Here is a 22,366-nt window from a genome sequence, read left to right as displayed (position 1 = left end):
ACTGGACGTCCTACAGCCTTGTACTATGTTTAAAAATATGAATTACTATAGTTATAATGTAATTCAAGGATTAAAAATATGTTCTTAATAATACTGTCCATTAATTTACACTTACAAAACAGCCAGGCACCGCATAAAAAAACATCCAGAAATCGGTATTGAAAAGCAGGTATCATTAAAGTACTGGTATAAAAAAAATCAAACCTTATTTCTTAGTACTTTTTTCTAATACTGTTTTTGCATGAACGCCCCCTGCAGGTGTAGTCTGGGATTGCAGTTCAGGTCAGATCCATAAAGATACACCAGTTTTCAGAGCTTTTGCCACGCCTCCTTTTTATTTGACCAATCGATCGGCAGCACATGTCTTTAGTCGATTAAAATGGAGACTAGATCCGAGTTTCGTTTTTCAATAGAAAGCGAACTGGAGCCAGAGTCGATGGAGCCGGAAATGTAAATACAATTGAATGAAAAAGTACTTAAAAGACAAAGTTTAAAATGTCACGTGATCAACATAAGGCTTTTTTTATTACATTATAGACGGAGCAGGAAGTGTAGGAAATCCAAGACGAAGATGTATCAGAATGACTCTCGGGGGCATCGGAGCAGGACTCAGGGAATCAGGGAAGTACAGTTTGTAATTCAAATAATGATATATTTTATCCGTTAGGCCGTTCTAGACACTCAAGGTCGGCTTACAATAACGAACATGTACAAAACCCTTCACATACAAAGGTAAAACATACAGAAAAAAACATGTACAGTACTTTAAATCAGACACATTGCACTCGTGTCGCTCTATAATTATAATCTCTGACACTCATGGATCGTTTTGTTACAATTTGCACTTTTTAAATCACAATATTCATCTAAAACAACTTAATAAAAGAACAAATCCGCTGACTTCTACGTTAGAAAACTGCGGTGTCCAACGGGAGCCGACGTCGCCGTAAACGCCATCACAGCAAAGCGCCGCGTAGCTGTTGGCGCCCCCTATGGACAGCTGCGCGTCACATTTAACATTTGTACCGAAATGACGACGCAAACGCTGCTGAATCCTACGAGTATCACCGATTAAGAAAATAAAACGAAAGAGAAAATCGAAGTGCGTACGTCACAGTGGGTGTTTGTCATGACGATGGACAAAACGGGCGATTAAAGATTACGCAAACGTGGACAAATCACTCCAAAAAACAACTTCGAGTGAGTAAAGGTTGAGGGGAAACAAGTCGTATTTGTGCATAATAGTTCAGCTTTAAAGGAACTGTTGGAGATGGAGTGAACAGACCAGTCTAAACACGAGAAAGATTCAAGTCATTAAAGAAAATATAAATGTACTGCCCACGTTTGGTAAGTAATGACGCAGTATGTACAGATCCACAGGAAACGATGCACTTTAATCAGCCCACACTGGACTAAATGAATGGTATAGTCTCCGCGGCTCGGTATTAAGCCCACTGTTTGTGCCCACTCTCCTGGACTTTTGAAGTGCCAGACGTACGGAGGTAAGGCTGAGTCCAAAGTGCAAAGAAAGGCTGAAATCAGAATGAACGAGTCGTTTATTAACAATGATTCAAGCTTAGTAATGACTCAGTACCATTTAATTAAGGAGTTATGGTTTAGAATCGCACGTACGTTTATTTGAGCAGGTTAGTTGGAGACTGGTTTCTTTTTCCCCAGAGACCGAGGTCAGAGGTCAGTGTGGCAGGGCGCATTGATTTTACTTGTAAATCTTTAGGGTTTTAATAAAGGCGTGGTGAAGATATATTTCCACTTAGTTAATCGTTATTTAATAAATCAAGTCTGTTCATGTCTTGAAATAATTTAAAATAAGGGTGGCAGTGGTTCAGTTGGTCGAGCGCTCGTCCTCAAATCCAAATGTTGGCGGTTCCCATGGATGAAAACTGTTGTTGTTTACTTGGGCAAGACACTCCCTGCACCCTCACCTCAAGTGTCTGAAGATTTTTGATGTAAAGTGCTTTGGGTTCTTTGTTAAGTAGAAAAGCTTTTATATGAAGGTGGTAACTTTTTTTACATTTTGTAGTCATTTCAAAATATAAACTGTATTTTCTGGACTATACGTCGCTCTGGAGTATAAGTCGCACCAGAGGAAAAATGCTTAATAATGAAGAAAAAACATATATAAGTCGCATTTTGGGGGAAATTTATTTTACAAAATCCGAGACCAAGAACAGACATTTTATCTTTAAAGTCAAGTTCTAATAATAATAATAAAATGTGGACCAACAGGCTGAATATCAGTACATCACGCTAACGTAACACATTTATATTTATTCAGCTCCATGAAGCACAGACAGAACTGAACACGTGTCTGGTTTGTTAACGTAAGATATTAACAGTTAATCAGATAAATAAAGCAGAAAAAACAAGCAACAAGTTTACTCTGGATCTCACTACAAATCAATAAATCCACTGAATTCTTCGTCCTCGGTGTCACTTCTGAACATTTTACCGTTTTGTTTTAGGGGCGTTTTTGTTTTAGGGGCGTTTTTGTTCAGTGTTTCTCTTTGTCTTTTAAATCACCGTAATGTTGATATTTTAAATGTTCAGTGGTTCAGGAGGAGTAGAAACTGGTACAAGTCTAGATGTGAAATGATATATTTGAATCATTTCACGTATAAGTCACATCTGAGTATAAGTCGACAAACGACAAACTATGAAACGACAAACTATGAAAAAAATGACATTTATCTTCCGGAAAATACAGTAGTTGTGGGAGAATTGCCAAAATCAGCTCTAAATATTGTCCCTAAACTATGAGCAGGAGTCACTGAACATGTTTTATTCTGGATGCTAAAAAAATACTGCTGTTTATGAAAAAAAAAACATATTAGTCGATCGTTAGTTGATTCTTAACCAACAGTGAGGGACTGGGTGGCACACAGCACTTACCCCTGTGCATTTTTGGTGAATATCTTTTTGTTTTGTTCATTTGTCCAGATGAAAATGAAGCTTGGAGGCACATTTGCTGCTAACACGAGCGTCGCTGGGATCCTGCTCCAGCTGCGTTCTTATAATGTGTGATCTTTGGCCCGACTGAACTAAAGGTAAAAAAAAAGGAGCTGTTAAATTGAAAACTACCACTTCGTGACATCACAAGGTGGAACAGAGCGTTTTGAGCTTTTAGATGTTACAGACTAATAATAAAGTGTTACTCAAACATGTGCGAATGAAACAAAACACAAGTCCTGGTCTGTTTTTGAGGATTTAACGGCATTAGAACACGACTTAAACCTCACAAAAGTAAATTCTGCTTAATATAGTGAGTTTAAGAGAAAAGATGTATTGTTATATCCACACAACAGAGATGTGAAAGGATAGCACTCAAAATGAACAGTGTAGCCAACTCACGTGACTATTAGAGGCATCAACTAGCATGCTAACATACACTTCCTGATTAGCCGGCAGTAAAACACGTAATACTTGATGCTGACAGTACAGACACAGACTCAAAATCTCACTTATTTGTTGAACTTTGATACAGGAGCTTTTTAAAATAAGTTCTCATGATTGTACAAGTCTAAAAACTGAAGAACAGAGAGGAGGAGAGAGGGAGCAGGAAAGAGGGAGAAGGGAGGGAAAGGAGAGAGGGAAGAGAAGAGGTGGAGAAGAACTTTGAATACTCATTTAAGATCTCATGATTGTCTTTGTCTAAAAACTGAATAATAGAGAGGAGAGAGGAGGAGAGAGGGAGAATGGGAGGAGAGAGGGAGAGCGGGAGGAGAGGAGGAGAGAGAGAGTGACAGGGAGAAGGAGAGAGGATGAAGAGAAAAGGTGGAGGAGAACTTTTAATCCAAGATCTCATGATTGTCTATGGCTAAAAACTGAATAATAGAGAGGAGGAGACAGGGAGGAGGAAAGATGGGAAAAACTCAGCACAGGGCCTTTAAAGGGGACATATTATGTAATTTTTACTTTAATAAGCTTTAAAACATGTTCTAATGGCGCTCTCTCATCACTGTCTTACATAGAGTTGTATTTCAAATGATAAGCTTGTATTGACCTGCATTTGAGGCTCTGAAAAATGAAATGAAAATGTCTGTTTTCCCCTACCCCCTATCTCTGCCCACCCAATAAGAGCACTCAGACTCTCTTTTTTCATGGGCGTCCTGCTTAAAATACAATACAAACAGAACAAACAAACAAAAAGTCCATATAAAACATTAAGAACAGATGCAGGTGTGAGTAAATGAGCCAGAGCACTGACTTATTCGACAAAAACAACAGAAATCTCCGTACGTTTGCAAAGAAAAAGTGCATATGGTAAATACTTGAGATCCAAATATCACGTTCCAGTTTCATATCGGCCTATTCAGTGATAAATTGACAGCCTAGTTACCAGATTATTAAATTGTTATCGTGGCAAAGTATCCAGTTTTGCTTGTTCAAACTCCAGGTCACCTCTACAGTTTAAAATGTCACAAAAGACAAAATACCAACAAACACTTTAAGACAAAAACTGGTTCAACCAAGAGTTACACTGAAGAAACAGCCGCTCCATAAGAGAATGAACCAACACCGCCACAAGAGCAGCTCAGGACCACAGTCGGCTGCACATCTCCAGCTCAAAGACACTGACCACTCGTCTGAACATAGCGAGGTTCAGATCTGAGCCAGAGAAAAGAAATGGTTCACGTGGGGAGCTAAAGAAGATATTTTTTTGGCCTTAGACATCATTTTTCACCGATCTACAACTCCATCCTCAGACCCAAAACAAAGAGAACAACGGCAGGGTCAGACATAAGGCAGTGTCCAGCAGTAATCTGACCAGAACTGAAGAAGAAGCGGCTTGAACGAGCAGCCAAACGTCTTCACTCCTACAACAATTTGATTTAATTTCGTCTTTTGCTGTGGATCAGACTTGGACGACTGAGGGACACACAGACAGTTTAAAATGTCGCATAAACTTTTTTTTTTTTTTTTTTTGGATTGATGAATGAGTAGCTTTTTGTGAGCTGTGAATGTAACGTTTTCGAGACTTACAGGTGTGCATTTAGAGTTAATTTGAGTGTCTCTGGTTTGATTTATACCAGGTTTAGCCCCAAGTTTAGATCGGGTTTACTTCTGGTAGTTCAAAGTCAAATATTTTCCTTGGAGATAGGCCTACTTACCTACTCAGTTTCAGGACTAACTGTTCTACTTCAGATTCCTTCAAGCCATTTTTCTTTTCCAAACTGTACCATACTCACATATTTAGCATACTTTCAAACCTGACTCGATCCACTGATGGAATAAGTTCTACCCGACGTCTCTCGCTCATGTGTTTTCCGCTCTAAACGCGCAAGAACAGCCAAATTCTACCTTCAAACTCGAGTAATTACACAGCCAGACAGAGGCAGTCCGATGCACAGCCTAGGTATGCAGCTCCGTCAGCGGCTGGTTGGCTTATATTTAGCTAAAAGAGATGGAGTCGCTCGAGTCTGGCAACGAGAACCAGTGTCCACAGCTCTAAAACTACAGAAAATTGAAGTTTAAATTAAGTTTGGACAAGTTACTCGCAAGTTATGTTAAAGAGCTCATGTTACGGTGTTTTCTAATCTGTTCTAATGTCATTTCCTCATCAAAAACAGACCTGGATTTGTGTTTTTGTTTCATTCACACATGTTTAAACGCACAAACCCTGCAGATTTAGGCTGAGTTCTGCTCTCAAACACTCTGTTCCACCTTGTGATGTCATCATGTGGTGATACAGGAAGTGCTACGCTGTGTTTTTAAACTCCACACACCTTCATTTCTAGAATCATTTGGATCATTTCAGCTTCTGGAGTTTCCAATCTCAACTGAACTAAAAGGTAAAAGGAGCCGTTAACTTGAAAACTACCACTTGATGACATCACAAGGTGGAACAGAGCATTTTGAGCTTTGGAGATGTAGACAGACTAATAATACATGAAACAAAACACAATTCCAGGTCTGTTTTTGAGGAGGAAACAGCATTAGAACACGACTTAAAGCTTCACAAGAGACAGTTTTGTGTAACATGGGAAACAACAGAGATTTACATATTAAACGTGATAATATTTTATTTTTTCTCTTTCATAGAAATCAAGAGTTTTTTGGGAGTGCTGGTTTCAAGATTGTAATATATTTGCACCTATAGCTACTCAAATCTCTCACGCAGTAGTGATGGCAACATTGGACATTTTAGCTTTGATTCGACACCAAGTAATATTTTGACAAGTATCGCAACATCAGTCTGATAGTATTCAGTTATGGCTTTGAAAATCCTCTACTAGTGTCTTTTTTTCTCTTTTTTTTTAAACATTGGCGTCATTTTCTTTGCTCCGTCCTCACCCAGAACTGATCCAAATATCTAACATATGCAGATACACTAAACCATTTGTACTTTTATCAGAAAACTGCATCCAGAAACAAGCACAATACGTAAAAAAAAACGTCTCACTGTGGTAGTTCTGACCAAGACACGCTCAGGATCTGGAGATGGGCCCCCGGGTGACACTGCTCCAGACACGCGGCCCCAGCAGCACTGAAGAATGGGTCAAATGCAGTGGATAAATTTCCTGTACAGAGACAATAACGTGCACCTTCATTTTTTTTGGAGAGTTTTGGCGCTCATATTCTTTGCATGAGAACTGATACTTTTCCATAGTCAGTTCTTATCGATATATAAATATTTTAAATGCAACTCAACAGTGACCCGGCCCGAGCCTTTAGGGGCCCTCAGCTGAGTTTACCCTTTACCTTCACCGCTTCAGTGCCACATATTCATATTTATAACATTAAAACATCAACACAACCACCACTGCAAATTCTAGAGTCTCACAACAGCAACAGCCACGAGTAAAACAGCATAAAACATGTGAGGGAGGAGGGTCTGCCAGAGAAATGTTTAAATTCTGGACATTTTTTTCTTATCAACTCTTTATGTCTAATGCAGAGTTGGACAGAGTAGCCAAAAGATGTACTTAAGCAGGAGTACACATACCACAAAATCATATCTCTCAGAAAGTACAGAGGAGTGATCTAAGAGTCACATAAGAGAAACAGTCTGGACATAACATCAGATTTATAATCATCAGATCATTTGGACTGAACATTAAATAAGAGGATTTTAGGATCATGTTATTTTATTTTTTATTTTTATGCTTATTGTCAGGATTTGGATGCTGTGATATTAATGATTCAGAGGCACAGATACAGACAGCTGCTGATACCAAGAGCCGATACCACTGTGACTGTTCTGCCTCTTGTTTGACTCACAGCTCATCTCTCACAGAGCAGTGACCTCTGACCTCTGACCTGAGCTCTGAGGTGATCATAAAGAGGCACATTCACTGCAGCTTTAATCAAATATACAAATATTTAGGACTTTAAAAGGTTTTATAGTTCACAGAGGACATCAGCGCAGTGCTTGTGTTTATGATAGTAGCATGCTAACGATGCTATCGATGCTAACGATGCTAAGTGGTGATTATTTGCTTTGCTGCAGTGTCACTTATTACATTTAACAAACACATTTAGACTGAACAGAGTGAGATCAGAGCTTTAAAAAGACGATCAGCAGGAAAATATGTGAAAGTAACAACACTCACGGTTATGCTAACAGTGGCTCGTTAGCAGTTAGCGTGTTAGCAGTTAGCCCGGTTAGCAATTAGCACAGAGCGCAGGTTACAAAGAGCTTTTCTAAATAAATTACCACAAAAGGACGAGCCACAACCACAAACAGACAGTGTAACAGACTCACCGGTGTCCTCTGTCCCTCTGAGGCGTGTCCTCTGTCCCTCTGAGGTGTGTCCCCTGTCCCTCTGAGGTGTGTCCTCTCTGTAGAATCACACACGTCCAGCTTCACTCTTTTATCTGCAGGTCCACTGGTGTAAAATGGGACATATCCTCAAATCGATCTTCCTCTGGAGTCTTCAGGCTTTGTCCTGTACTTTACATAATCTGAACATCACAAACTTTTAGTCTTTCAGTCTGTCCCTCATTCAAATGTCCCTCTGTCTCCCAGAGTGCACCTGGAGGGAGGGGTCCTTCAGCTGTAGCTGTCCACACCACTGCCCGACTCAAAAACAAATGTAGCAGCTCAGATTTATCTACTGGAAATAAAACACATCTAATCATTTTATCAGAAAAATAAATAAATAAATAAAAGGACTAAAGTGTGGCTCAGTTGGTAGAGCGTTTGTCCACTGATCTGAAGGTTGGTGGTTTGAATCCTGCTCTTGACATAAACCTCATTAGTTGAGCCGTCCAATCCACTGACCCACAGGTTGATGGTGTGATTCCAACTCCAACAGATGAATTCTGTTGTTGAGTCCTTGGGCAAGACACTTAACTCGCTGTGTGTGAATGTGTGAGTGGTTCCTTGGTGTAAAGCGTTTTGAGTGACTTGAAGGTGGAAAAGCGCTGTATAAAAATGCAAACATTTATCATTTGGTTTAAATTGGCTCTGGGGTTATTGTGTCAGTGGAATAAATTACAGTATTTTCCAGACTATAAGTGTCACTTTTTTTCATCGTTTGTCCCGGGGGTGCGACTTATACTCAGATGCGACTTATATGTGAAATGATTCAAATATATAATTTCACATCTTGGTTGACATTTGAGAAACACTGAACAAAAACGCCCCTAAAAGAAAACGGTAAAATGTTCAGAAGCGACAACGAGGATGAAGAATTTAATGGATTTATTGATTTGTAGTGAGATCCTGAGTAAACTTGTTGTTTTTTCTGCTTTATTTATCTGATTAACTGTTAATATCTTACGTTAACAAACCAGACACGTGTTCAGTTCTGTCTGTGCTTCATGGAGCTGAATAAATATAAATGTGTTACGTTAGCGTGATGTACTGATATTCAGCCTGTTGTTCCACATTTTATTATTATTATTATAACTTGACTTTAAAGAGAAAATGTCTGTTCTTGGTCTCGGATTTTGTAAAATAAATTTCCCCAAAAATGTGAGTTATATATGTTTTTTTCTTCATTATTATGCATTTTTCACTGGTGCGACTTATACTCCAGAGCAAACAAACTTCAAACTGTGTTATTCAGATGCTGATGTGCTGATTATCGTGACAGGTCGAGTTCGAGGCGCTCACCCCAAACGACATTCCTTCGCTCTCCTCCAGCTCCTTCCTGGTCTGGGGACTATGCACAGGTGGAGAAGGAAATCTGCCCCTTTCCCCCCAAACATATGAGACTAAATGTTTCGAATTCCAGCGCAGAGTGGTACTGTTGTCTGTTAACACGCCGCGCTCGGCCAGGGCTCTTGGCAGCTGATTGGACGCAGCCTTCCAAGAAAATGTTGAAAGTAAGAGCCACTGTACACCTCACCTCCCAGTCTGCTATTTCAGACATGCCCCACATCTGTAAGCACTTAACGGTATCGCTAAAAACGCAGCACGGGTACTTATTCAGGAATTTTCACACTTGTACATGCGCATGGCCTGTTTTACTTTGTAGTGCAGAGCGGAGTGGGCCCATGTTTGAAGTATGGATGGAGGGAGGGAAGGAGGGAAGGAGGGAGGTGGTATGTTGTAGATTCTTTGCGTGTCTTAGCAATACGGCTGTCACACACACACACACACACAAAATCACATCATGATCACGTTTCCCCCAGTACAGATACATTGTACACTGGTCCCTCGTTTATCTCGGGGGTTACGTTCTAAAAATAACCCACAATAGACAAAATCCGTGAAGTATCAGCTTTATTTTTTACATTATTCTCTATGTTTTTGTCTGTAAAACCCCTCACCACACACTTTATACACTTTTCTCACACAGGCGTTAACATTTTCTCACATTTCTCTCTCGTTTAAACTCTCTCAAAGTTCAAACCTTCGTAGGCGTCTTTGTCGGTGCAGAACGTTTCATCGACATTGTGGGTTTTGTCGGGGAGAAAACAAATCGCAAACGTACAGCACTTCAGAGTCACACTGAGATCCAACGTTTATGTAAATTTGTCTGAACACATTCTGTACTGGACAGGAGACACGGCACGGAGGAGACTGATGGACAATGGTCTACAGTCCAACAGCCAATCAGGACGCACAACACAATGGTCTACAGTCCAACAGCCAATCAGGACGCACGACACAATGGTCTACAGTCCAACAGCCAATCAGGACGCACGACACAATGGTCTACAGTCCAACAGCCAATCAGGACGCACGACACAATGGTCTACAGTCCAACAGCCAATCAGGACGCACGACACAATGGTCTACAGTCCAACAGCCAATCAGGACGCACGACACAATGGTCTACAGTCCAACAGCCAATCAGGACGCATGACACAATGCACACTCAAACACTGTAAAAAGCATGAAAAATTGCACAAAAATCCACAAAACAGCGAGACGTTGAAAGGTGAATCGCGATATAGCGAGGGACAACTGTACACAGCAAACTAAAATAACAAAAGAAGGGTCAACGAGTTCAAAACTGGAGCAAAGTAAAACACAAAAGATCTAAACAAAACAGCCTCAAAAGTCATTCAAAGTGCTACAAGTTTTACAGGTTAACAGTCAGAATCCAGCAACACTGAGCGGCAGGGGGCGGGTCCTTTTACAGCGTGGCCACAGGTGGAAACCCAGGAGTGGCCAGGCTCTGGGACGACGCACCAATCACACGTAGGGCCCAGGAGCCAATCAGGACGCAGAACACAATGTACGTTCATACGAAAAGCATATAAAATTACGCTAAAAAAATCAGGAAGTGTGTGTTAGCATTAGAGGTAGATGATATTTGCTAATTTTTTTTTTAATTTTTTTTTTAGGCCTGGAACAATATTGAAATTTGGCATCACGAAAATAACTACGATTAACGATTCTATCACAATAATTATTAAAGTTGCTGAAAAATGTTATGGATATGAAACATAATAATTTTAACATTATGAGTAAGTTCCTTTTTTAACTGTTATAATGTTGGACTTTGTTAAAACAGTGATTTAGAAGAGATCATCAGGGAGAAGTAGTTTTGTTTTGTTCTGCACTTTCTGGTGATTTTCTTTGTTGGCAATTCCCACGATTACGATATTATTGTTTATTGCCCCGCCCATAATCGCTCTCGGTCTTAACGCTCTTGCTTGGGTCGATATTTAGTACCAGTATTTAATTTAAAACTTAAGTGCGACGATGGTGTTCACAAAATGAGATTACACAGCTGCATTATGGGTAAGCAGTAAAAACAGCGTGGCAAATGTCTAAAAAAACACTTTATTGAGATGATTTTTCCTTATTATAGTTAAATTATCCACAGTATTATGTTAGATTTAATTTCAAATCATGTTTTTATGGGGAAAATGATCGGCAGAAATATCAGCAAATCTTATCGGACATTGGTTTCTCTGGATTCAAAACATCGGCATCGGCATCGGCCATGAAAAACACATGGCTATCGGTTGATGTCTAGTTAGCATGCTAGTTGTTGTTAGCTTTACCATCACAACAAACCTCCACTCTGGTCTCTGCGAGCTGTGAAAAGAGCTTATGAATTAGTTACGGTGAATATTTGGGATTTCGGAATACATAAGGTAAAAGAGGAAAAACGACTGTAAATTTCTGACTATAAGCCGCTACTTTTTCCCTCCACGCTTTGAACCCTGCGGTTTATACAACGGTGCAGCTAATTTATAGATTTTTACTCACTAACGTCCACCGGGGGGCGCTCTCTAAACGCAAAAGTGAGACAGACGTGGGGAAAGATTCTGCGCTGAAGAAGACACGAGTTTTGATTTTGAACTGTCATTTTGCGCATCACGGACACAGCCTCATCATGAAAAACACACGAAGAAATGAGTCAAAGAAGGAAATAGAGCCACTGCACGTGAGTTTGACCATTAAAGAAGGAAATAAAGTCACTGCACGTAAGTTCGACCAACAAAGAAGGAAATAGATTCACTTCACTTAAGTTTGACCATTAAAGAAGGAAATAGAGTCACTGCCCGTAAGTTTGACCATTAAAGAAGGAAATAGAGCCACTGCACGTAAGTTTGACCATTAAAGAAGGAAATAGAGCCACTGCACGTAAGTTTGACCATTAAAGAAGGAAATAGAGCCACTGCACGTAAGTTTGACCATTAAAGAAGGAAATAGAGCCACTGTACGTAAGTTTGACCAACAAAGAAGGAAATAGAGCCACAGCACGTAAGTTTGACCATTAAAGAAGGAAATAGAGCCACTGCACGTACGTTTGACCAAAAAAGAAGGAAATAGAGCCACTGCACGTACGTTTGACATCAATGAACTGATGGTGCAACGTTTGAGGCGGCAGCGGGAACAACTTAGTTAAATGTTAAAAGACGACGAAATCTTTTAGAGGAAATCAAAGCAGAGGCTCGTGTTGGTGCTGTTTTATTTTCTAAACCTGCAGGTGTGTTCATTCTGTGTTGATGCAAATTTTCAGGCACAGTTTAAAAAAAAGCGTGTCTTAAATTAAAACTCAAAAAACCTTTCTGTGTAAATATCTTACGTTACTACATGAAAACCTGCAGCTTATATATGGACAAAGTTGATTTTCTTTTCAAATTTAGCTGGTGCGACTTATATTCAGGTGCGCTCTATAGTCTGAAATTTACGGCAGTTCTGTTTTTCATGTTTTAAGATATTAAAACTCAGGTACAGAGCCTTTAAATGAATTCTGCTCCAAAACCACAGGCGTTTACTGACAGAGGCTGTAGACATCTTGATTTTAAAGATCGCAAACTGATGAAGGATTTGACTATTTAAAACCAGTGAATCATTTGAATTATAATAAAATGCTGGTTTATTTTATCGTCTACTTAATAATTCCAATTAAAACCGACTTCAACAGCACTGAGAGCGTTATCCAGCCAGTGACAGCAGAGCATCTAGTTTGAAAATAATCATTTCTGTTGCTCTGAGTGCTATTTTGAACCTGAGCTGCTTTGTAAACATTACACAGAGAGGGATCAGAGAAAAGTATAAGCCTGAATATGGCCATTCATTTGTAATGAAAGCTCCAAACAGGAACTTCTCTGCACCAGGGCACAACAAACGCCACAATAACATCTTTGTATCTGCACTGGCATTTGGCTAAAGCGAAGTCCCATGTTTATATCATTAAGATAAGGTCACATATTGGATTGATTGGACTGTTTTTTCCGTCTCATGTTTTTGGCGATGTGCGATCCGTGATGTGCAACAGTTGAATCGCCGCTGTACCTGATCTTTACCGTCTTAAAACGAGGAAAAACAAAACTATTTTAACAAAACATTTAAACTGTTTTGCTGCGGTCCAAAGTCATTCCTCACTTAAGCATTCAGACCATCCTAACTCTTCACCGCTATGAGTTTAAAAGCTCTTTTCACAACTCTCCAGAGCGAAGCTAACAACAACTATCATGCTAACACACACTTCCTGGTTAGTAGATGCAGACGAAATGCAGTAAACGCACTTAGTTTGACCTGGAGAGCTGCAGTGCCACACATCTGTGCTGGGGCAAGACGAACTTTGCTCAGAAATACAGGAAAAATCTGATACAGCACCTTTAAAGTGCATTAAAGGGTTAGTATGATGTTATTTTCTGAGCTGTTCTGTTCAGACCTGGAGTTGTGTTTTTTTGTTTCATTCTCACATGTTTAACACAGAAAACAAACCTGCATATTTAGGCTGAGTTCTTCTCTCAAACTGAAAACACTCTGTTCCACCTTGTGATGTCATCAAGTGGCGATACAGGAAGTGCTCCGCTGTGTTTTTAAACTCCACACACCTTCATTTCTAGAATCATTTGGATCATTTCAGCTCCTGGAATTACCACTTATCTCGACTGAACTAAAGGTAAAAAAAGGAGCTGTTCACTTGAAAACTACCACTTCATGACATCACAAGGTGGAACAGAGCGTTTTGAGCTTTGGAGATGTTTAATACATCTCCAAACAAGGTGCTGAAAATGAAAATAAGGTTCAAATTTGTCAAATATCAGCTCAGAGTAAGGTTAGGGGAGGGGGCTCGTTCATCCTGCACAACACAACAGGAAAAACTCATCATCAAATATCCAACTTTTATATTTATGACGACGACCAGGGTCCTAAATTAGACAAAACTGACTTTTGTGAACTTTAAATCATGTTTTAATGTTGTTACCTCATCAAAAACAGACCTAGAGTTGTGTTTTTTTGTTTCATTTATCATTAGTCTGTATATTTCCAAAGCTTAAAACGTTCTCTTCCACCTTGTGATGTCATGAAGTGGTAGTTTTCAAGTTAACAGCTCCTTTTTTTTTTTTTTTTACCTGTAGTTCAGTAGAGATTCTAGCGAAGCTGCATGGAGTTTAAAAACACAATGGAGCACTTCCTGTATCACCACATGATGACATCACAAGGTGGAACGGAGTGGGGGTTTTTTTCAGTCTGAGAGAAGAACTCCAGCTAAATCTGCAGGTTTGTTTTTGTGTTAAACATGTGTAAATAAAACAAAAAAACACAACTCCAGGTCTGTTTGTGACGAGGAAACAACATTAGAACTATAAAATTAGAAAATATCATATGAGGACTTTAAAGTGATTGTACATATTACCTCAAATCAAATAAAAATTACAGCTTGATTGAATCTATGACAAAATTCCATCTTTTACTATTGAAAAATGGTCCCCTCTAAATCACCCACGTGTCCCATTCACTGGCTCCGCCCCTGCTCATTACATAGAGTTGAATTAGTCCTGCTGTTCTAATGGAAAATAGTAAAAAAAAAAAAAAAAAAGAAAAAAGATGAAAGGAATTGAGCAAAAACAGATTTGATTTATGGGAGTATTTTCCTCAAACTCTAATTGCAAACGGGTCTTCAGTTTGAGAAAAGAACTAAATAGCTAAAGAAGCTAAATATACAGTGCTTTTGTGTTAAACATGTTTGAATAAAAAAAAACAAAAAACACAACCCCAGGTCTGTTTGTGACGAGGAAACAACATTACAACTAAAAGCTTAAATGAATCAATTATGAAATCCTATGTTTTACTATTAAAAAATGGTCCCCCCTGAATCACCCACGTGTCCCATTCACTTGCTCCGCCCCTGCTCATTACATAGAGTTTTAATTAGTCCTGCTGTTCTAATGGAAAATAGTTGGGGTTTTTTTTAAGAAATTGGGCTCAAACAGATTTGATTTACAGCAGTATTTTCCCCAAACTCTAATTGCAAACGGGTCTTCAGCCTCAAATTTGCAGGATTTGTGTGTTAAACATGTGTGAATGAAACAAAAACACAACTCCAGGTCTGTTTGTGACGAGGAAACGACATTAATATCAGCTCTTTGAAATAACTGTATATATTACCTCCAATCAAATAAAAATGACATCTTAAATAATAATATTTTAATTTAGATTTAATTTTAGATTTGCCAGTGTTTCCTCTGAGGAGCCCACCGGGAGCTGTGGTTGGCTGTGGCTCCTGGGCCCTGGAGGTTTGGTCTTGACCTCATCTCTTCTCTGGGCCCTGGTGTCCTGTGGCTGTGGGTGACCCTGCTCCTGCTGCAGATGGTTCCTCTGGTGGTTCTTTCTCTCTCATCTGGTTCATCTTTATCCAGCCTATGGCACTTAAACATATTTTAATGAAACCAAAGGTATTTTCACATGTGTTGGGGCGGGGGAGTGTGTGTTGGGGTGGGGGGTTGTCTGGTTGTGTTTATTGATGTGTTGGGGTTGGGTTGTTGGGCTGTGGGATGGTTGGGTGGGTTTGGTGGGTGGGACTGATTTTAATGCACTGTAAAGAACTTTGTGTTACATTTTTCTTGTATGAAAAGCACTTTATAAATAAAGTTTGTTGTTGTTGTTGTTGTTAAATGAATCGCATGTTTTACTATTGAAAAATGGTCCCCCCCTAAATCACCCACGTGTCCCATTCACTGGCTCCGCCCCTGCTCATTACATAGAGTTTTAATTAGTCCTGCTGTTCTAATGGAAAAGAGTAAAAAAAAAAAAGAAAAAAAGAAAAAAAAGAAATTGTGCTCCAACAGATTTGATTTACAGCAGTATTTTCCCCACACTCTAATTGCAAACGGCTCTTAAATGCCTGTGTCCGCGGCTCACAGACCACAGGCTCTCGGGGGTGTGCCTACACTCACCGGCTCTATATATTCACATGTTGTGTCCAGTGGCTTTAAGTGAATTACAGAGAAGCAGCGCACAAACGGACTCGCCTTTGCGCACGTGGACAGCCTCTCGTGCGCCACCATGCCGTGCTGCCTTTGCGCGCTCCTCCTGCTGTCCCTCCTCGCATCCTTCACGCGGAGGTCAAGTGCGGTGGGGCCGGTGATCCGCTGCGAGCCGTGCGACGCCGCGGCTCGGCTCCTGTGCAAACCTCTGCCCAAGGACTGCGCGGAGAGAGTGCGGGAGCCCGGGTGCGGGTGCTGCCTGACCTGCGCGCTGAGCTTCGGGCAGCCGTGCGGGGTGTACTCCGGGAAATGTGGCACGGGGATGAGCTGCCAGCCCCAACCCGGAGAGACTAAACCTCTGCAGGCTCTGCTGGAGGGACGAGGCATCTGCGCCAACGCCACGAGCAAAAGGATCAGCGTCAGACCCACTGCTCCAGTCAACGAGCTGCCAGGTAGGACCGGGCTGTCTGTGCGCAGAGAGAGACTGGGACAAGAGAGAGACTGGGACAAGAGACTGCACTGGGACAAGAGACTGCACTGGGACAAGAGAGACTGCACTGGGACAAGAGACTGCACTGGGACTAGAGAGACTGCACTGGGACAAGAGAGACTGCACTGGGACAAGAGAGGACTAGAGAGACTGCACTGGGACAAGAGAGACTGCACTGGGACAAGAGAGGACTACAGAGACTGCACTGGGACTAGAGAGACTGCACTGGGACAAGAGAGACTGCACTGGGACAAGAGAGGACTACAGAGACTGCACTGGGACAAGAGAGACTGCACTGGGACTAGAGAGACTGCACTGGGACTAGAGACTGCACTGGGACAAGAGAGACTGCACTGGGACAAGAGAGGACTAGAGAGACTGCACTGGGACAAGAGAGACTGCACTGGGACAAGAGAGGACTAGAGAGACTGCACTGGGACAAGAGAGACTGCACTGGGACAAGAGACTGCACTGGGACTAGAGAGACTGCACTGGGACAGGAGAGACTGCACTGGGACTACAGAGACTGCACTGGGACTACAGAGACTGCACTGGGACTAGGAACCTTGGGACTAGAGCTGCTTATGCACTAGAAAGCTGCCTGTGCATTGGGACTAGGACTAGAGAGTCTCCTTGGGACTAGAGCTGTTTATACACTGGGACTAGAGAGTTCTGGGTCTAGGGAGCTGCCTCTGGGACTAGGGAGCTGTGGGGAACTGTCTGTGCACTGGACAGAGCTGCTTTTGCACTGGGAGCAGAGGCTGTAGAGCAGGTGTCTACAGGCTTGAAGTTATGAGAGGAAAGAAAAATCAGTATGTGTTAACAGAACTGCTCACAGCTACCAGGACTTTTTCATGCCTTTGCTGCAAAGACTCGTCTTATTTTAATGTTAATATTCAACAAACTGAACCGGAAAATGTAGCAACAGTAACTCAATGTTATACGGATGAAAGTAACAGAAATGTAAGGTCCAAAAATGTCTTTTAAAAATTCTTCTAGGGGAAATATGTTTTGTTATGATGATGATACTTTTAAATCTGTGTTTGGTGTTTTGTTCTCGTTTCATGTTTTATAAAAGTTTGTATGTGCAAAACCCTTCGGCCTCTAAACTGAAAAAAACTGGAGAAAAAAAACATAAACACTTGTTGTTTGACAGAACCCGTCGAGACTCAAGAAGAAGACAGGAATACCACAGGCTTAGGCCTCCAGACCACATCCAGCACCCACAGACCCCTAGCACCCATGGGACCTCAGCTTCACCCCTTCTTCTCTTCTGCCAAGTCTGAGATGTTACGACAGGAGCAGCACAAGAGAACGCAGAGCTTCAAATTAGAGGTGGTGACGGGGCTCATCACAGACCAGCAGAACTTCTCTCTGGAGAGCAAGCAGCCGCCTGAGTATGTAAGTGACAGCTCTGCTCTGTGTGGGGGTGCTCTCTGGGGTGCTCTCTGGGGTGCTCTCTGGGGTGCTCTCTGGGGTGCTCCCTGACATGTCGGGGCCTTGGCGCCGGCACTTGGCACAGGCGCAGCATTAGAACGGCACGAGGCCGTGCGGTGCCACGGCCCTGCGGCTGACCGGGTCAGGCGCTCGTTTGGCCACAAGGCGTCCGCATGCCGCCGTACCTAGAGCCAGCGCTGACGGACCGACCCCTGGCAGTGCACACTGGGAAGTCCTGCTGCTATTTTCAACCCGCCTTTGTCCAAAGGAGTGGGCGCTGGGCGCACACGAGTGACTGCGGCTCTGATTAGTGACTGGAGAAGTGGAGTTAAGGCCCAGGCTGTGGGCTTTTTCTTTGAGCTTCTTTTCACTTGGCTTTGCGTCAAGTATAAGGCTCTTAAGCAGCTTTAGTAGAACTGTTAAGCCTCTAGAAGTGAGTCAAAGGAATTCATTTTCATCTTTCCTCTTTCATGTGGCAGATCCCATTGTTTTAAACTTCACAAAGTGCTGCAGCGTGAGTCAGCTTTGCTAACGTCCACTTATAGAGCAGCCAGTTTAGCCCCGTCACAGCTAAACGAGCGCCGCCGGCCGACCGCATGTCAAGTGTGTAAACGAGATGTGTTAAGTAAACGCTGCTAATGACTGTGAGCGTGTCTGCTTTCTCTCATGTGTAGGGTCCCTGTCGTAGGGAGATCGAGAGCATTCTCAGCAGCCTCAAGATTACAGACAATCTCAACCCCAGAGGTTTCCGCATACCAAACTGTGACAAGAAGGGCTTCTATAAGAGGAAGCAGGTAAAGCACTCATTCAGACCCGGCACACGTTTACAACCCAACGCACAGTGTGATGCGGCTCCTTTTGGCCCTGGAAATGTTCACAACCTGAAACAAACACAAACATATTTATTTATTTTTCCTGATGTGTCATTTCAGGTTTGTGATTACACATTACACAACCTTTACTTTGGTTTAATGTAGACTTCTATTATTATTTTACAGTTTATAAGTGTTTGACTTTGACTTCTTGGGTCTGCATTATATATTTTTGAAGACTTATTGCACGCTTCCTTATTAAGTTAATAATCGAAACCAAAATGGCAACTCATAGTAACACGCCACTATTCAAAGTACAACAATATCAAACTCTTTAATGACTTTATTTAGCCCCGCCCACTTTTTCCTCTAAATGCTCCAAACTGCGCGTTCTTTGTAGTGAATTCCAGTCTTTTCACCTCAAAAATCTGATATAAAGTCGTGTTGATTTGGGTAAAAATGTTCTAGGATCATGTGAGCAACGAGTCGACACCTCGCGATTCTCTGAGAAGCTTTAAAACGGCTCCGTAGACCATCTAGAACTGTCCAAATCACCAGCCACGTGCAAAATCATACCACCTGAATGAAGATGGCGATGCCCACGGCGGAAAAACAGACAAAAACCAAAACCGTGTAGTTCAGAACTTTGCAAACAGTTCTTGTATTACTTTAGCAGTTTATATTTCAGTATTTTCTCAAACGATAATGCTCCAAATCCAAACCAAATTCTACTTTTAAAACTCAAAAAACTCAACGGCAACATCGTGAAGCTCTATTTTCACTTGTTCAATTCTATTTCGCCTCAAGCCAAACCCGAGTCTTTCCGAATCCAAACCCGGCTCTTCGCTACTTCCCTTTTTTCCAACGTTACTCAACTGAATCCGGGAGCTTCCCCAATTACACAGTTGTGCTTGTCCTCGTGCTCTCACCGCTCCTTATTAGAGCCTCATCACCGCTCCGCCGCACCACTGAGGTCGACTCGCAGCCGTTACCATGGACACGGCCACCGCAGCTCCCAAACCCCCAGCGGCGCTCAGGGCTGCGACGCTCGGCGGGTTAACGGGAACCCTCCCAGGGAGACAGACGTCAAGGTGGCCGCGGCACCCAATGCGCTCGGCCCATAATTGCTGGACTTGGAAATAGAAATAGAGCAGGCAGCCGTCCCCGCGCGTTCATGGTTCACCCACCATCGGTTTGTAATAAATGAGTGCGTCTGCAGCGTTCATATGGAGGCATTTAGGGCTCCCGCGCCGCTGCATCGCTAAAAGACACGTTTTCTTATGGCGTACGGTGTTTGGAACGAGAAGCTCACTGCCATTTTTGTATTAACCAAGTGTTTTAGTGAGTCATTTTCTTAATAACTTCCCAAAACTGACTTAAGTTTCCTTGTTTCTGTAAAACGACGGAAGTAAATACTGTAATGTGCGTTTAAAAAGTCGGATTATTGGATTATTTTCAGAGTATTTATCGTAAACAACTCCAGGAGTGTTAATGTTCGAAAACGCTCTGAAATGTGAGTGGCTGGACTAGCGAGAATCCCGTTGCGTTTCTGGACATCGTGAGGTTTAAACGACACGTACAACATAAAATTACTGACATCTTTTTATCTAAATAACTGCAGCGTTTAGTCTTTTCTTTACGGCGACTTAAAGTTTTGGTTTTGATTTGGTGAAGTGAAGCAGCTCGAGTTGGGAAGAGTTTTGGAAATGTTCTTAGTTACAGAAAACTGAAAACTTGCGATAGAAAGTATTTTGTACTGCGTTCTGTTACATGGTCCAGTCAGAGTACTGCATTCTGAATACTTTCACAATGAGCTGCGTCATATCAAAGTGTAAAAAATGCTAAACTTTTTTCAGAGTTTTAGGAGGAAAAATGTGACAAACCACAAGGTGATTTCTGTATTTACCACCGATACCAAACAACTTCAACTGTGTGATAAAGTACTGCATGTATTCGTGAAGTACCACCATGTATTCAAGAGGTACTGTTATGTATTCAAGTAGTATCGTCGTGTATTGAAGTATGGCCATGTATTCAAGAAGTACCGCTGTGTATTCAAAAAGTATTGTCATGGATTCAAGTACTGCCCTGTATTCATGAAGTACTGTCATATATTGAAGAAGTACTGACATGTATTCAAAAAATATGGTCATATTTTCAAAAAGTACTGCCATATATTCATGAAGGATGGCCATGTATTCATTAAGTACTGTTGTGTATTCAAGAAGTACTGCTATGTATTCAAGTAATGGCCATGCATTCAAGAAATACTGCCATATTTTCAAAAAGTACTGCCATGTATTCAAAAAGTACTGCCATGTATTCAAGTAATGGCATATATTCAAGTACTGCCATGTATTCAAAAAGTACTGCCATGTATTCAAAAAGTACTGCCATGTATTCAGAAAGTACTGCCATGTTTTTAAGTACTGCCATGTATTCAGAAAGTACTGCCATGTATTCAAAAAGTACTGCCATGTATTCATTTGATTTCAAGTAACTGTATTCTGAAAACCCCCAGATTCTGAAGTACTTTTACTCAAACACAGTATAATTCTCCGTCACTTCTGAGCCCTGACACACGCAGTACCTCCTGCTGAAGTGTCCTTGTTTATGCAGAACGGCCTCTGTGTACTTTTAGAGTCCTGGGGCAGTCGCAGTACTTCACTTTGGTTCGTATAATCTGGCCTTTTGTCTGACGGCCGCAGTCAAAAGAAACATTCCTCGTTAATAAGTGAAAATATATGAGCCGGAGCCTGTTTCATGCATAGATTGTGTTTTAATGGACTTTTCCTGCAGGACAATTTGTACTAGTATTTTTATTTGCTTAAAGTTACAACCGCAGTCAATTACAAAAGGTACATTGAACCACAAATTGAACACGAGTCTGTGGGGGGGGGGGCTGATAAATTTGACCAAGTTGTCGAGTGATTAGCCCCGGACTGGAGCAGCAGCAGCAGCAGCCGGAGTTTAAACGGAATCTCTGCATGTTTTACTCGAGTGGAGGTTGACCTTTAGTAAAATTGGCAGTAAAATAACAGCCCTTGGGTAGCTCCGCAGACTCTGTAAGTCATTTGTAGTACCCATAATTTGGAGCTGTGGGGTATAATCAGTAACAGATGATTCGTACTGGCCACCGGCTTCTGAAAATAGAATCTGGGTTTGGAGTTGTTCACAAATGGCACTAAGCAAATATTTGAGCAGCTTTCTGTTTACCTTAAAGGGCTCTATATGTGTGTGCGACACGTGGTACGCCATAAAAGCACCTCCAAATACCACAGCGCGGGACAGGCAGGAGTCAGCACAATCTCACCATTAATGCCTCTTAACGGGTCTCAGCTCCATTGAGTTTTTGGAGCCGGTTTAACCCTCGCCTCCCTGTGTCTTGCAGTGCCGCCCGTCCAAAGGCAGAAAGCGCGGCTTGTGTTGGGCCGTGGACAAATACGGTCAGCCCGTGCCAGGAGACGCCCAGTATTACAACTCGGAGAGCCAGTAGGAGCGGGCGGGAGGAAGAGGAGGAGGGAGCGCCAGC

The 22,366-nt window shown here is 41.7% G+C and overlaps 1 protein-coding gene across 1 annotated transcript; it reads left to right on the top strand.

Moving 5' to 3' along the window:
* The first annotated feature begins 16,131 nt into the window (after positions 1 to 16,131).
* On the top strand, positions 16,132 to 22,366 carry LOC117385392 (insulin-like growth factor-binding protein 3). The gene is made up of 4 exons (XM_033982686.2): positions 16,132 to 16,547; positions 17,742 to 17,986; positions 18,697 to 18,816; positions 22,226 to 22,366. The coding sequence occupies exons 1-4, from the start codon at positions 16,175 to 16,177 to the stop codon at positions 22,328 to 22,330; spliced, it is 843 nt and encodes a 280-aa protein (XP_033838577.1). The 5' UTR covers positions 16,132 to 16,174; the 3' UTR covers positions 22,331 to 22,366.

Source organism: Periophthalmus magnuspinnatus, chromosome 17 (genome assembly GCF_009829125.3).
Source record: "Periophthalmus magnuspinnatus isolate fPerMag1 chromosome 17, fPerMag1.2.pri, whole genome shotgun sequence".
NCBI classification, from domain to species: Eukaryota; Metazoa; Chordata; class Actinopteri; order Gobiiformes; family Gobiidae; genus Periophthalmus; species Periophthalmus magnuspinnatus.
The sequence above is the reverse complement of the archived record's forward strand: the minus strand, read 5'-3'. Positions and strand labels throughout refer to the sequence as shown.